Source organism: Ixodes scapularis, unplaced genomic scaffold, assembly GCF_016920785.2.
Source record: "Ixodes scapularis isolate PalLabHiFi unplaced genomic scaffold, ASM1692078v2 PGA_scaffold0__279_contigs__length_252992795, whole genome shotgun sequence".
In the NCBI taxonomy this organism is placed as follows: Eukaryota; Metazoa; Arthropoda; class Arachnida; order Ixodida; family Ixodidae; genus Ixodes; species Ixodes scapularis.
In genome coordinates, this window is record NW_024609835.1 from 164,764,577 (window position 1) to 164,780,774 (window position 16,198).

At 43.1% G+C, this 16,198-nt stretch overlaps 1 protein-coding gene and 1 pseudogene across 1 annotated transcript in view; one reads left to right on the forward strand and one right to left on the reverse strand.

The window, feature by feature from the left end:
• Nucleotides 1-241: 241 nt before the first annotated feature.
• The window catches only part of LOC8028988 (HSPB1-associated protein 1), a gene marked incomplete at its 5' end in the record, with an annotated part of 36,808 nt that continues 20,851 nt past the window's right edge, over nucleotides 242-16,198 (forward strand). Inside the window, 2 exon segments of the mRNA XM_042290284.1 lie at nucleotides 242-374; nucleotides 8,173-8,292. Of these exon segments, the coding sequence (XP_042146218.1) occupies nucleotides 242-374; nucleotides 8,173-8,292 (253 nt within the window).
• On the reverse strand, nucleotides 13,276-14,167 carry LOC121835788 (annotated as a pseudogene).

Sequence of the window (16,198 nt, forward strand, 5' to 3'; positions counted from 1 at the left end):
TTCAACACTTGTGCAATATGCATTTTAAGTAATCGAGTTACCGATAACAAGTTATTTTTGTAGTAATTCTCGAAAATTAGTTATTACTTGTGTTTTTTTGTTAATAGAGAGTGGTGGGACTAGTTTTTAGTTTCCAAATAAAATTACCTCGATCGTTCTAGTTTGCTTTTAACGATCAAACGTTGTAGTGTGCAGTTTCTTTCTCGCCCTCGTAAAAACTGGCAGGCGAACTCCTTTCCAGGAAAGCGTGGACCCTCTTTCCTCCAGAGATGTCAAACTCCCTGTACCCCACGAGAATTCCCTTCGAGGAGTCGAGCATCTTCAGCCAGGTGAACCTGGAGAAGATTGATGTGGCCAGGTTTCCCAAAACAAAGGTATGTCCTGTCACATCTGACCACGGACAGCAGGAGTACTGGCTATCGCAGATTTAAGGGATTGGCATGAATGAGTCCAGGACGTGTGCTGCAGGTCCTCAGAAGGTGGAGGAGGCATTAAATGAAAAGCATACATCTCTGCTTGGACAAGTTTAATTGTCTGTGGAGTCTGTTTGTGAGTTAAAGTGGAACAATTTTTTCACTTCTCTTAGAATAAATGCTTCCTGTTAAGAACAAGAAATGAGCATCAAAATTTGTTTGCAAGTGCTGTTGTTTTTAGTCTTCAGAAAGGTGCATTTATGAGGCTAACACAAATTCCTTTTCCTCCCCAATTCCCTCCCCATCTTCCCTTAGACTAAACAATTCTAAACATTCAAGAAGGAAAAAAGAAAAAGATGAATGTTTTTACATGAAACATTATGTTATGCTAAGAGGAGACTACCCTTATTGTTTTCGCTGTAGAATTGCATATTTTGTGATATGAACGAACAAAGTTCCACCAAAACCAAAAGGGCTTAGGGACTCTGATGTCAGAGTTTACGGCAGACATGGGCAGTGCCGAAGATACATTCGGGCGATTTGCTCTCCCGAATCTCCCCGCGAGCACAAAGCCACAGAGTCTGGCGCCTTGTGAAATCACAAAGCGCCACACTGCTCCTTCCTTAATATCGGAGTATGCAAAAAATCTGGCGTACGGCTAAAAGGAAGTCGACGCGGCCCTTTAAAACAACCGCGACAGATGAGGCCGTTTCTACCCTAGGTGGGTCACAAATGTCTTCGGTCTCGAAGGATCCCGGTCGGCAAGGATCCCAGAACGTCCAAATCTCAGCCATGGTGATGACCCCAACCCCTCGACGTTCAGGCAGACGTTAAGTCGGTCAAGAACGCGGCCTCCGAATGTCGGCAGCCGTAAAGAAGCTCTGTGCATTCTAGCATCCAAAAAATGTTGGAGCAAATGCGGCTCTTGGAAAAAACCACTCGGTCTTTGCCGGATAGCTTTTCTAATCGCAAATTGGAGACCACTTGGCCGTTACCAAAGTCGCAGTGTCCCACTTGGGTTCATTCGACCTAAATTGACCGGTGTGAACTGGCCCATTTAACTCTTTCCTGACCGCGGGAAAAGTAGCAATTTTCGAAGTATTTGTGCAAACGCTTTTATTTTCCTAACTTGCGTATGGAGAAATATGACACATCAAAATGTGGCCAATTAGTTGTTCTTTCAAAAGAAACAGGTCAAACTAATGCGGGAAAAATATTTAAAAATTTTATTTCTTGAAAGTACAATCTATGTGCAAAAAACATGTAAATGCCAAACTTCTAGAGCTATGTCAAATTAAACAACAAACAAGAAAAATTCAGAATACAGAAAATGTGCCCCAGACCCACCCACTGGTATCCCTTCTGAAAGTTAACGTACCCTAACTGACGTTATCCGTTTTCGGTCCGTCAGAGTTAGCCTCCGTAATGCGTGTACTTTTCAATGAAGGAATGCTTATATTGCTAAAACACAGATAATACGCCTCACATCCCCAGCAGAGTTGTTTGTTTGTGTTCTACCTTGGCTTTTTCATAGCCTTGATTGCAGTTCTTTCATATTTAGCATCTTTGTCCACCTTGTTGGGAACACAAAACATGCACGCTGGCTCAGGACAGCATTGGAAATTTTAGTGATGCTTACCGACAAACATCTGTTAGGTGACCCCTATAACATCATTTGAATTGTCCCCAGAGTTCTTGAGGTTTAAAAAATATGCCACAATACAGTTGAATTATGTAAATAACGCCAACTTTGTTACGATGACTGATGCAACCAGTTAGCCTGGGTCCAGACATTTCATTGAACGCCGTTTCATCGAACACCATTTCATTGAAGCCGTTTCATCGAACACAGTTTTATCGAACGCCGTTTCATCGAAGCCGTTTCATCGAACGCCGTCTACTTGAGCAGTAGGAATTCTACACCTAGAAAATATATTTCTCTTTAGCGCCAGGAGGATAGCAGTGTTTTAATATTTATTATAATTTATAAATCTATACATATATAAAAGAAAGAAACCTTTTTGTCACCTTCTATTCTTTTCTTTTAGTAAATGATGACCTCTAATAACGTGGCCAATAAGAAATGGGAACAATGACAACACTTTTTAAAGCTGTAATCATTATGTGCAGTGATGTTCAAGGGCGTATATAACTTCGTCCTTGAAGAAACCTGTTCTGCTTCAAGACAAAGCCACCCTTGAAGCAGTGATCTGTCTCTGTGGCCCATGATACGGGGGAAAAGACGGGGTGGCATTCGAAACGCCAAAAATCAAAACACTGAATTATCGGAGGGCCGAAATTTAAAACACTTAAAATTTAAAAAGCCGTAACTACAAAAAGCCGAAAAGTCAAAACATTAAAACATCAAAATGCCGAAATATCACCTACCGTAGAATACTGTCCATCTGCCCATTCCACTCTAAGCGCCCACCCCCAAAATTTGAAACGCCTGAAAAAATATGCAAAATACATATATATGTGAATTGATGACCTCACATGTGCCCACCCCCTATTTTTTCGTGATTATCTTCAAATTTTGAGTGAGCGCTTGCTCGGTATTTTACCGAGCAAGCGCTCACTCAAACTTTAGCTTCCACTACAGTTATAGTGGAAGCTAAAGTTACTTGGCTAGATAAATTTTCTTGGCAGTGTGATCCAGGTTAAAGCTCTGGCTGCGGCCTCACCCGAGGCCGCCGCCAGAGCTTTGATCCGTTCTTGAGTACGAAGAACTGTAACTCTGCACATATCCGGAGCATGGCCTGCGTGGGTCACTGTCTTCGAGATGATCTTGTGAGTACCTTCTACTGGACGGTCGGTAATCACTCCAGTGTTGCATTCGCCTCGCGTCTCGCACCCCCAATAGTGTCTAGAACCTACTTTCTTGTCAGGCATGTAAACGTAACTGTCTTTGCAGCTAAGTTTTGCTTTTCCTTTCTGGGAGCACACCACAACGGCATCTTCGTCCATTTCCTTCCGAATCAATGAAATTATTACTGCCACACATTGCTGCTGCTCTTGTACTCTGAACACTAGGCAGCGCTGTTTTCTTCTGCTGACCAATAAGAGCTGTCCTGTCCGACTGATATGCCTAGCTTTACGACAGATAGAAAAACACGAAATTTCACATCATTTTAATCTACTGATAATGGTGCCTTTGCAGAACGAGTTAAACAGGCTCGTGTCAGTGGAAAGTGATCTGGCAGAAAACGAGCAAGCAATAGTCAAAAAAACATGTTTTCTTTTTTTTTTTCATGTGGTTTTCGGCGTGATGTCTTTGCGGCATTTTGATTATTCGGCATTTTGATTTTTCAGCATTTCAATTTTTCGGTGTATTGACGTTCGGCCTTTTCATGACTCGGCCTCTTCATTTTCGGCGTTTTGACAGGGACCCGAAAAGATGTGTCTCCCCTCTTTGTTAATTTATTGTAACCGACAGAACCATAGACCTGCCAGATATTCGACATCCAGTATATATACTGCATTTCGAAGATCTGACAGGTCCATGGTTCTGTCGGTTGCAATAAATTAACGAGAAGGGGAGACGCGTCTTTTTTAAGAACAACATGTTCTTAAAAAGAAAGCTATTCTTCTAGCAGGGGTTCTCAAACTTTTTGGTCTCAGGGAACCCCAGCAACCTTTAAAGAGTGCTGAGGAATACCCACCTTCCCCCCTTCCCCGCTGTTTTGCTGCCTGGATACACTTTCAATAGAAGAGTTCACAAAATATTTATTGCACAGATAAATATGGAGGCGCGGAGGGGAGGATTTGCCGGACGCCGGACCACCGTAGCCGGACCGTGGCGGACCGGCGGGACTCGCATCACCATTTCCCGCCCGTGTTGAGAAAGGGCGCCGTACGTTCTCAGGAGAGCTAGAGTTGTGTCGATTTATTGATGGCACGAGCGGGTGCGGCGCTCGCCCCGCGCCTTTCCGTGCGCTGCAGTTTGCGGCCGCACAGCTGAGCGGCTGAGTCCCGCGTACTTCGATGAATAGTAAATCGCGTTTTAAGCTGAAAGCCCCGCGTCTCGTCGTCACGTCCACATGTGTGTTTAGGATGTGGGGGTTACTTACTTGGGTGCTCGCAGAACCCATTAGGATAAAATGAAAACAGAGGTAAATCAACAAATGCAAAATAAAAAAGGCGCTGCGGAGAATAGCTCTTTCCCTCTTAAGAAAGTGCCTTTCACTCGTGAATAAATAGAGGGATGGAGTGGGAAAAATTGTGTGGCCGAGAACAGCCGCCTATCTCTCCAGAAAAGAATAAGTCGCGTATCCACTCAAGTTTTGATTTGATAGCTACCTTCTATGATTCAGTAGCCAACATTTAGGTGGAAAAAAGATTCACCGGGTAGTAATTCTATTTCTGGTGAATTTAGAGTGGCGTCAAAACTATTTCAAAAGTGATAATAAATTATGTAAAAAGTAGTATATTACTCCAAAATTCAGTAAAGAGAAATTCGATGAAACGGCGTCGAGTGATTCAATGAGACGGCGTTCGATGAAATGTCCGGTACCCCAGTTAGCCATGTTAGACAAGTGCAACCACCGTTCCCAGGACTGTTTTTGACAGCCCATCAGCTTGTGATAGAGCTCAAAACTACATTGAAATTCAAACTAGAGTTCTTCGGCTATTTACGAGATTGGGAAACATAATTCTTTGCACCAAATTAAATGTTTTGACAGCGCTTGGAAATCATTGATTACCGGTGATCAATGGCCTATGGGCGCGGTCAGGAAAGGGTTAAAAGATTGGATTTCCGATCTCTTTTCGGGTATAGATTGAGGCCACTTGAACTTGATTATGAATGGGATAAATGGAAACAAACACCACCAACAGAATTCTCATAGTGATTCGTCGTGCTGTCACATTTGTGACCAATAGCGTCTGTCTTTTAAGAAGTCTTAAAACATATGCCCATATGTGATTAGAAGTTAGCAAAGGAGAAGCATGTAGTACCTCAGTTAAGGCAGTTGCTTTAATTTAGTACTTCAATATAGCCAACAACTTGTTATTGCTTAGTATAAACCATTGCAGCATCCCTTGAATCATATGGTAAAGAATAACTATTCGAGTTGTGCTAAATATTCATTCAATTATTGACATGAAACGTGTCAAGCTCGTCTTAACCAGTTGAACTCATGGTGTGGGTTTAATACCCAATAGTATTGCCAAAGTGACAAAATCTGGAATCTACATTCGTTCTTGCCTATGAAGGATACTGGGAAAATGACCTCGTCTGGAACTCATCTCAAACATCTGAAACATGTGCAAGAACCTCGAAGTTCAAGAATAATATGCCTTTCCATCAAATAAATTAAATTGTAGAGCAATGAATCTCAACCTCAACATATAGGCAGCCTTGTGCTGAGCACTAGATTTCCTTTTTGTTTATTCATGCATTTCTAACTCCTGGAGACATGCAATACTGCTGTTGTAAATAGATTGCTGCATTAACAGAAAAAGGTTTTTTTCTTTGTGCATACCTACCTTGAATTGCTTCGTATAACACTGGTGCTCGCTAAATCCAAGAAGAAAAGCCCTCATGGAAGCTGCTGGCATAGCTTTTGGTGTAGTCAACATCCACATTATGTGTGGAAGAAATGTGGAGAAAAAAGTTGCTTATCATATACAGACATTCTTTTCCTTGAAGAGAATGAACTTACCCTAAATCAGTGGTTCTCAATCACTGAAACTTTGGAGGGCCGGGGGCAATATTGAACAACTGCAATGACAAGAGGGCAAATCAAAAAAAGTAAATGGATGCAAACCAACTTCGCAGCCCTGAAGCAGAAAACAATCAACTCTACTTAATCAGTGCACATGGTTTCGTCTCTTTAACTTTGTGGGGCAGCCAGCATCAATAAAAACAAACTTTCAGTGCTCTGCTCGACTGATATTGAAGGCTTTAGGGATCTCGAGAAGGCCTTCACGGACCCCCATTTGACAACCACTGATCTAAATAATGTGCATGAGTTTCACTCACAGTTCTTAGTGACTGGTAAAGAAGTTGACCCCGTCCTTGCTGCCTTGAGTCACATTTATAGTCTGCAGAACCAGCAGTAGTAATAAATCCGGAAAAAACCTAGACTAATTTCAAAGGTGTGCTCTGCAAAACAAGCCTTTCATGCCATGATATTTCTCTTCAAGTCCCAAATTACTGGGGATGTGTTTTAGGCATCAGTGTGCATCCCTATAATGTACTGTAAGCAACTTAATTTGAGAATCTAACTTTTGCAATTTTTGCGACTCAACAAATTTTGCGAAGAATCGATCACGAAAATATATTGCCAGAAGAACATAGAGTGTAGCACAGACAATCCCAAAATTTTCAAAATATTCCTAAACCCAAACTTTCGCAAAATATTAATTTCTATAAAATAAAAGTCATTTACAGTACGTAACGTCCCGACGCAAGGTTTATAACTAGGGTTTTGTGTTTTCGGTATATACCGATAATTAACCCCCGACTTGTTTTTTTCTGGATCGGTAAAAACCGAAAAACACCGAATTCAAGCTGCGGAAAAAATGGCAGCTTTACTGAAAGAATCTTCTAGCCCGCTTTCTTTTCTTGTTGACCCGGAACATAGCCCCACTGAACTGTCCTTGGAGTCGTCCCGTTCTTTTGAAACCATGTACTTTGCCCCGTTCCTGAGCTTTGCCGACCTACCATCGTTAAAAAAGGAACTCCTAGATTATTCATTGCATAAAGTTCCATCTGCAAAAGTTTGCATTGGCAGCTTGTGGAGAGCGCTCAGCAAGGAATGGCCGGTCTTGTCAAAAGCTTCTTTTGATTTTCTCGCCATCCCCGTTTCAAGCGCGAACGTGGAGCGTGCGTTTTCTGGACTGTGTTTCCTCAGCCGCAAGGAACGTGCTCCGATGACTGACAACTCTTTGACAATCTATGTGTCAATTTTTTTCAATAAGTTTAAGTTTTGATATCGTGCTTCTGAAAGCGTCACGCTTTCTGTTATTTCAATATGTATGTTAATTGTGTGACGTGTTTGGTGTCTGTACAATAAATGTGTATAATGTGAGGTGTGCCATGGTTTTTCTAGTAATTATGCAGTCACTTTGCAACGCAAGCCCCGATAATCACCGATTTCTTTCCAGCATTGAAATTAAACACCGAAAAACACTGATTCCAAGAGAAAAAATAAACACTGATAAATAACCCCTGAATCTGAAGTAATTTGATACCGAAAACGCGGAACCCTAGTTATAACTAGGGTTCCGTGCTTTTGGTAAGTATTAATAAACCCCGAAAATTAACCCACAAGGTTTGTTTTTTGTTTTTTTTCAAACTTGGTGAATATTGATAAACTCCCAACGGAAGCTGTCCTTAACTTCAAAATACCCTGCTTCACAAAAAAAAAAGAAAGAAATTGTCTATAGCTTTTTTTTTGTCGACCTAGAACGCAACTTTCAATAAACTGCCCGCGAGGCTTCTATATTTGCTTCAGAACCACCCCCAATATCTCATCACCTTTTTTTACTGGTGCGGGGACATTTTCTAAGTACTCAGGCTGTGCGTACGTTTCCCGGAAGTTGGGGAATTTCATGCACGTGGCCCATTTTCTTCAACACAAGCGATGATAAACTCCAATTTTTCGTCTGACAGAAAAAAAATTTATATACCGAAAAACCCGAAATTTGTGGGAAAAAACAAACCTCGAAAGAACACCCCCTGATTTGAAGAAAAATGAAGCCCGAAAGCACGGAACCTCGGTTATAACTTGGAGTGCACCCATTAACTTGGCAGCTCCTCAAGCCCTACCATGTGGTCCTGGAGCCTGGTGACGTGCTCTTCGTGCCTCCCCGCTGGTGGCACTACGTCCGCTGTCTCGACACCTCCCTCAGCGTCAACACCTGGATACCCCTGGTGAGTACGCCGTCTGTGGTGGCTGTCGACAAACGTTTTCCAGCCTTCTTGTGCGCAGCTGCATGCACATTTAATACGTGTACCAAATTTTCCGGCCTTAAGTCCCATCCTTCTATGAGAAAAAAATTGCTATATACTAAGTTGCTCTTTTGTGTAGGCAGAGTGGTTAATTGGACTAGTTGGCTCAAAGTTTAAGAAGTATAAAAGTGACGAAAACAACAAGGACCAAGACGAAGTAAGAACAACACAAATCACACTCGCAACTTCTGTGCATTCGGAAGGAGTTCTCTCCGAATATACGACAGTCGTGAGTGCCCGTTGTGTTGTCTTACTTTGTCTCGGTAGGAGTTCTCTCCGAATATACAACAGTCGTGAGTGCCCCTTGTGTTGTCTTACTTTGTCGCGGTCCTTGTTGTTTTCGGCACTTTTATACTTTTTAAACCTTTGTATAAGGTGCACTTATATATTTGTGATCGATGCGGCAAAACTGCATCGATAAACCCGCATATGTCTATTATAATCGACATAAACGTGCAATCGGGAGCTATACTCTGCGACAGCTTTTCTTGGCAATGCAGTGGAAGGTACAGGCCTGCGTTCCCTCTCCCATTTTGAGTGTGCGCGGTCTCTCCTCCTCTCCCCGGAGATGCGGAGAGGAGGAGAGCCCGCGTACACACCAAATCGGAGAGGGAATGCAGGCCTGTACCTTCCACTGCATTGCAAAGATAAGTTGTCGCGGAGTATAGTTTTAATATTTTCGCCGATGAGTCGAATGAAAAATATAACCCCCGTAGCAAACTTGCACAGTTAAGGGGGGACATAGCCTCGGAATTCAAAATTTTCAGAAAAAATTTTTTTTTTCAAAAAGTATATTTTTATGTTTATTAACTTCCAAAGAATAATTTCAGAAAATTTCCTTTTTATACATGCCGGATTTATCTCAAAATAAATTATTTTCGACATGTCGGCAGCCCTCCGAGTCAGCATAAAGCAAGTTTTGTGTGTTTTTTATTTAGCGCTGCTTCATACCCGTTTAACATAGCCAGAACATCTCACCCTCATTGGAAGCGCCATTTAACCTAGATCTATCCCGTAGAGACTTTCAGCATTCAAAAGTATTAATTGCCAGGAGAACCCTTTACATCCAAACAGAAAAAATCCAGAAAATTTGGTAAGAGCAATCTTACTGGTTGAGACCCGAAACAGAGTTTACGATTGGTCCTGCCCGGTGATGCGATATTGTGACATCTTCAGCAACATCCTTTCACAGTATCTTCCACATTAGATAATATTCCTGCTTTGCTGTTCTTCCTTAGTATGATTTGCCTTTTAGTTCTTGCCAGTTTATCTGTCAAGGAATGCATGCTACAAGCGTTAGCTTGCCTACAAATGACACAAACTGGTAGCTATTGCCAGGGGAACAACAGTCTTGAAGAGGAAGGTGCTAACAATGTTCCAGGCGAGTTTTGCCTACCTTGCACTCAGAAAAGAAAGAAACCTAAAGTTGAAACTTCAAATGCATTTTTCTCGGCTTCACTTTTTGGCAGGAAATGTGGTATGAAGAAATGTATCATTTGACATTTTGAAAGTATAAAGATTTCATTCAATGGTGTCCTGGACTGAAATTTCTTAAAGAACAAGTTAAGGTACTCATGATATGAAAAAGCAAAATTCTTGCTGACAAAAACTGAAGATTATAAAACGCAGAAATTTGTTAAAATCTTTTGCTCTTTGTGGGTGTTATTGTTTTTCTCTAGAATTGCATTTTGTACAAATAATTTTTACCTTAACTTGCACTATAGGTATTCTACTTCCCATTAAAACAAACATTTTGTGGATTGCCATTATTATATTTTTTAAATACATTTCCTCCTGAAGTCACTTTTTTCTGGAGCTTTTTAAGCACTGTGTGTTGTAGAATTGGCCTACAAGACTGAAACTTTAGATGTCACCAATCCTAATGGGATTCAATTCACCCTCAAAGTTTGAATCAATTTAAGGGAACGGTTCAAAAGTTGATCCTCCCAGGCCATGTCCCCGTACTTATAGGAAAAAAATGCATGCAGGTCGCACCAACGGAAAGTTTGAAAAAAAGCCCATACTTCTATACCAGCAAATATTCTGCACTTATAGTTCTCAATGGGACGGTAATTTAGTGGAGAATCTTTGTTACCTGATTTGTATATTGGAACGACCTTTCCCTTTTCCAGTCCTCTGGTATGATGGCTGTGGTGAGGGACTGAGTGAACAGTAAGCACAAATACGCTGTGCTCGCATACTTAGTATTTTTTAGGAATTTAGAGCTGATTTTATCTACGCCGGGTGACAATACAGTTTGATATTATCGATTACAGAAGAAATGCTATCTGCGAAAAAAGTGACGGGGGCATTGCTCTCACTATGTTAGGAACAAACATGGGAAATGGCGTGTACAGTTCTTCGGTGAAAACTAATGAAAAAGCGGTGTTAAACATGTTTGCACACTCCGGATCATTAGCAACTTCACCCGATTCCTTTCTAAGGGAAACAGTGTGCGTCTGCTGAGGGTTTACAATTTGCCAGAACTTCCTGGGGTTGTTGAGTAGGATATTAGGTAGGTTGGTGTGAAAGAAAGAGTGCTTAGCGCATCGGATGGCAGACAGATACGCGTTTTCAGCTGCATAGTATTTGTCCCAAGCACAAGGGGTTGTCCTTTGCTTGGCTGCACGGAATAGTCTTTTTTTCTTATTTTTTAGTCTTTTCAGAGTTTTGGTGAGCCATGGTTTTTGGCAATTGGCACAAAAGCTGACTTTCGGAATGAATTTATTTACCAGTTCTTCTATCTTGCTTTTGAAAATCAACCAATTTTCGTTCATGGATCGGTCATGAAAAGATGACTCACAAGATCTAAAGACGTGCTCAATTCATTATTTATGGCGTCTTAATTTCCTTTATCATAGAGACGGTTTGTTTTCTTGTATGTTTGCCGTGCTATCGGAAGAAACTCAAAAACAGCGTGAATAACTCTGTGGGCACTGATTTCGCGGAGGAAAGTAATGGATGATAAGCTGTCCGGTTGACTTGTTACAGTGAAACCCGTTTATAACGAACAGCAGGAAACGCTACGATCAGTTCGATACATCAAGTAATTCGATATGGCAAAAACCATTTACAACGAACTTCCATGATGCGTTTGTTGTAAAGCGAGAGCTTCTCTTTCTTTCTCATCTCTTCGCTTTCGCCTTGTAACAACGCGTGGAAGAGATATTTTTTCTTTTTTTTTCATGCATGCATGCAGAGTTTCTTTTTTAGCTTATCTCCCCTTTTGAATCGCTTCTCTTCGTGTGCAACCGTTTTGGGATGAAAAGTTTTTTTGTTCTGTGCGTGCACACAGGGTGTATTTTTAAGCTTTCTCCCCTTCTGAATCTTCTCTTTGCTCAGTTGTGTTTGCAATTTGAGCTTTTGAAATTTTCCTTCTTTCCTACTTTTCTTTCTTGGGGGGGGGGGGGGGGGGGGAAGGGACAGGCTAGAATACGATTGTTTGCGCGTTTTTGGGAGCCTTCCCGGGGGGGGGGGGGGAGTTCGATATAGCCAATATGTTGTTCGTTATAAAAAGTACTTTTTACATGCATTTTTATTTAAATTTATTGTGAGTTCGATGTTGACAATAATTCGCTGTACGTGGGTTCGTTCTAAACGGGTTGCACTGTAGTATTAGGTCTAGAACATTTGCAGATTTGTTTGATATGCGTGTTGGTTCTGATACCAATTGGGCGAGATTGAAGTTGAGACATACTTCCATAAATTCCCTCGTTTCTGCGTTACCCACAGTTAGATTTGACGAGCTAGTCCAATCAGCATTCGGGTAATTAAAGTCTCCAAAAAGGAGGATATGTGCGTTGGGGTGTTCTGTAAGTTGACTTAAAGGGATACTTTAACGAAATTTGAAATATTCCCGTTGTGTTCAAAAATAGGTTGAATATGATCCACAATATCCGTAAATGACAATCGCACGTTTGTATTTTGAGCCTGGTGGGTGTCTGAGCCTGGTGGCTGGTGGCTGCCAGAGTGGGTCGTTATAAACGGCCCACTCTGGCAAGCGCTCGGAGAAGGCCCAGTGGAGACCTCGTGACATCCAACGCAATCGTGACGTAGGTCGTCTCAGGACGAGCAAAGCTACGGCGAGGCTGACGTCGAGAGGATGGCCTAGTCATTCCAGCCAAAGAAAGTGGCTGCTTTTGTACGAATTTTGAGTGACGGGTTAATCTTCTGTAATCTTGTAGGGGGACAATAGCGACTTCTGCGACACACAAAAGGCATTCTCGGGAAGAGGGGAGTTCGTCCTGCCCCTCTTCTCTCGTCGTGGCCGGAGGCGAGACAACCTCCGTCACTAGCTGCCAAGGTTCTTAGACGAGCATTACAAGCGAGGCGTTAGCGACATGCACCAGGTGCTCTTTGCTAATCGTTTAATTCGTTTTAAAATTCCTTTTCGTGACTTTTTTGACAAAATATTGGTATGTTCGATGTGATGCTGCTCCTTTGAACACATATAGACCAAAAAATGAGCGCCGAAATTTTGTTGTAGTATCCCTTCAAGATGTGATTGAGCTTAAGGGGAAAGTCGGGACTGTTATGCGGGGGTCTATAGCATACGCCGAATAGAACAGTTTGAGGAGCTACTTGGCAGATAAGCCATAATATTTCTAGGTCAGACATAATGTTGAGAACAGAACATGACAAATGTTGGCTAACGGCAATAAGGACACCTCCCCCTCGAGTGCCCTTTACGATCGTTACAAAAGAGGTGGAAAGTCGGTAGATCAGCCAACACCTCAGAGTCTGTGACGTCATTAGTCAGCCATGTTTCAGTTAATATCAGTAAATTGCTGGCAGATGACGACACAAGATTGGACATGAGTTTGCACTTCTGAAGGAAATTATGTATGTTTGTAAAGATTGCAGAAAAAGAAAGATTTGTTCGGGCAGTAGTCTGAGGGTGTTGTGTTACTCGCTGATAGCGGGGTGATCGCTATGCTATTTCTTTTACAGTTTTTGTTGCCTCATCAAAAACATAGCGTTTAGAACCGATGAACAGGGTTTTGTAGCGGAGAGAAAACGTGACAGATTTGGTTTTAGCAAAAGCAACAAGGTGCCTCCGAGCGTTACGAACAGGACGAGAGAAGTTTTTGCCGATGCTGTAATTTGTGCCCTTCAACTTTGGGCCATTTGAAAGGATGAACTTTTTGGTTTTGAAAAAGGCAAACTTTACAATTATTGGGCGGCACTGGTCAGCTGTATAATGCCCGAGGCGATGTGTACATTCTATTTCATTAGGGTCCAAAGTGACGTTGAAGAGATTAAAACAGTGGCGAATGACTCTCTGTTCCGACTGGGCAAACATTTCTGAGGCAGTGGGATCAGGAAGGCCATAAAAAATCAAGTTGTTTCGGCGGGAGCGATTCTCGGCATCATCCACACGGGCCTCCAGGTCACAGACCTGGCGAGCCGTCTGGGCGGTGTCAGCTCGGGTTGTCTCTAGTTCAGTTCGCACAGTTGCAAAACTTTGGTAATGGCCTTCTAGTTCGGCCATTCGCTTGCAGAGTTCAGACATTGTTTTGACGGTTGTTTGCAGTTGGAATTTGAGTCCTTGTACCTCAGCAAGTAGTTGAGACTGACCGGCAGACAGTTTTTGCAGTTCAACAAGCATGGCATCGTCAGGCCCTGGGTTTGTTTCTACTTTGCCTGACAGCAGCAGTAAAAAATGGACAACATGAACTCATTTAGCACAGACGGCAAGGCAACACTGCGGGCTCGGCAGCTGTACCAAAAAGTAGTTGCTAGATTTCTTAGCAAAAAGATCATAGGGTTTACCAACCTGCATGGCGAAGACAAGCGGATTAATGGACTGTGTGGTGGCACAGCCACCGAGCCCACAGAGTGCCGCTGGTGGTCGTCGCTGCTTTATAGGTGCGGCGTCTGGACATGTCGGCGTCGATTGTGCCTTCCATGCTTGGTCGAGGATCCAGTGTTCTAGTGGCGGTGCAGCCAGACGTGATGACTCACTGACAGACGGCAGATAGTAGCCATTCACGCTGTTCCCATGGGAGAGGAGTGCACATCCCGGACTGCCGTCCGAGAGAGCAATCAGCAGTGTGGGAAACAGCACGTGAGTGATGACAGAAGCAAAAACCTGCATGGCAAAGACAAGCGGATTAGTGGACTGTGTGGTAGCACAGCCACCGAGCCCACAAAGTGCCGCCGGTGGTCGTCGCTGCTTTATAGGTGCGGCGTCTGGACGTGTCGATGTCGATTGTGCCTTCCATGCTTGGTCGAGGATCCAGTGTTCTAGTGGCGGCGCAGCCAGACGTGATGACTCACTGACAGACGGCAGATAGTAGCCGTTCACGCTGTTCCCATGGGAGAGGAGTGCACATCCCGGACTGCCGTCCGAGAGAGCAGTCAGCAGTGTAGGAAACAGCACGTGGGTGATGACAGAAGCAAAAACCTGCATGGCAAAGACAAGCGGATTAGTGGACTGTGTGGTAGCACAGCCACCGAGCTCACAGAGTGCCGCTGGTGGTCGTCGCTGCTTTATAGGTGCGGCGTCTGGACGTGTCGGCGTCGATTGTGCCTTCCATGCTTGGTCGAGGATCCAGTGTTCTAGTGGCGGTGCAGCCAGACGTGATGACTCACTGACAGACGGCAGATAGTAGCCATTCACGCTGTTCCCATGGGAGAGGAGTGCACATCCCGGACTGCCGTCCGAGAGAGCAATCAGCAGTGTGGGAAACAGCACGTGAGTGATGACAGAAGCAAAAACCTGCATGGCAAAGACAAGCGGATTAGTGGACTGTGTGGTAGCACAGCCACCGAGCCCACAAAGTGCCGCTGGTGGTCGTCGCTGCTTTATAGGTGCGGCGTCTGGACGTGTCGATGTCGATTGTGCCTTCCATGCTTGGTCGAGGATCCAGTGCTCTAGTGGCGGCGCAGCCAGACGTGATGACTCACTGACAAACGGCAGATAGTAGCCGTTCACGCTGTGCCCATGGGAGAGGAGTGCACACCCCGGACTGTCGTCCGAGAGAGCAGTCAGCAGTGTAGGAAACAGCACGTGGGTGATGACAGAAGCAAAAACCTGCATGGCGAAAACAAGCGGATTAGTGGACTGTGTTGTAGCACAGCCACTGAGACCACTTTTAATATTGGTTTTAGGGGTCATGTTGGAATTGCAGTGTTGACAGTAATTACTATTAGAGGCAAGACCAATTTGAGGAATTTGCGAAAAGGTAATGGTTTCTTAGATAATTCATTTTCGCCTTTTCCCCTGATTTAGAAATTGCGTTCAAAAAGAGTGTTGCAAGATATGCCCACAATGACGCTTGGAAGAGTGACGTAGTCGTTTCAGTCCCGTTGTTACTTGTCGGCGCACCCACCAAAGACGCACTGCTGAGGTAGTGACGACAAGATTGCAAGGACTATGTCACACTTCCAAGCATCATTGTGGGCAGTTCTTGTGACACTCTTTTTGAACGCAATTTCTAAATCACACGAAAGAAAACGCAGATGTTGAATGATTAACATAAAAAAACAAAAAAAAACTATTACCTTCTTGCACATTGTTTAAATTGGTTGCCCTTAATAATAATTGCAGTCAATACAGCAAATCCAACACAATCCCTAAAACCAATAATTGAAAAGTTAATTAACAGACTTTTGTTAATTAGTCAAGTTACCGTGACAATTATCCCCTCATCTACTGTCCGCCGCGCCTGATAAAGACATAGCGAAGATGGAACTTGTCTGGCCCTCATCCCCTATTTAAAAAAAATCTGTTTGAACCAAAATTAAGCATCCTGCATAGTTTTGAAATGGCATTGCTAGATGACACAAAATTTCTTAAAGGTGCTGTTGCTCTTTCAGTGTTGTC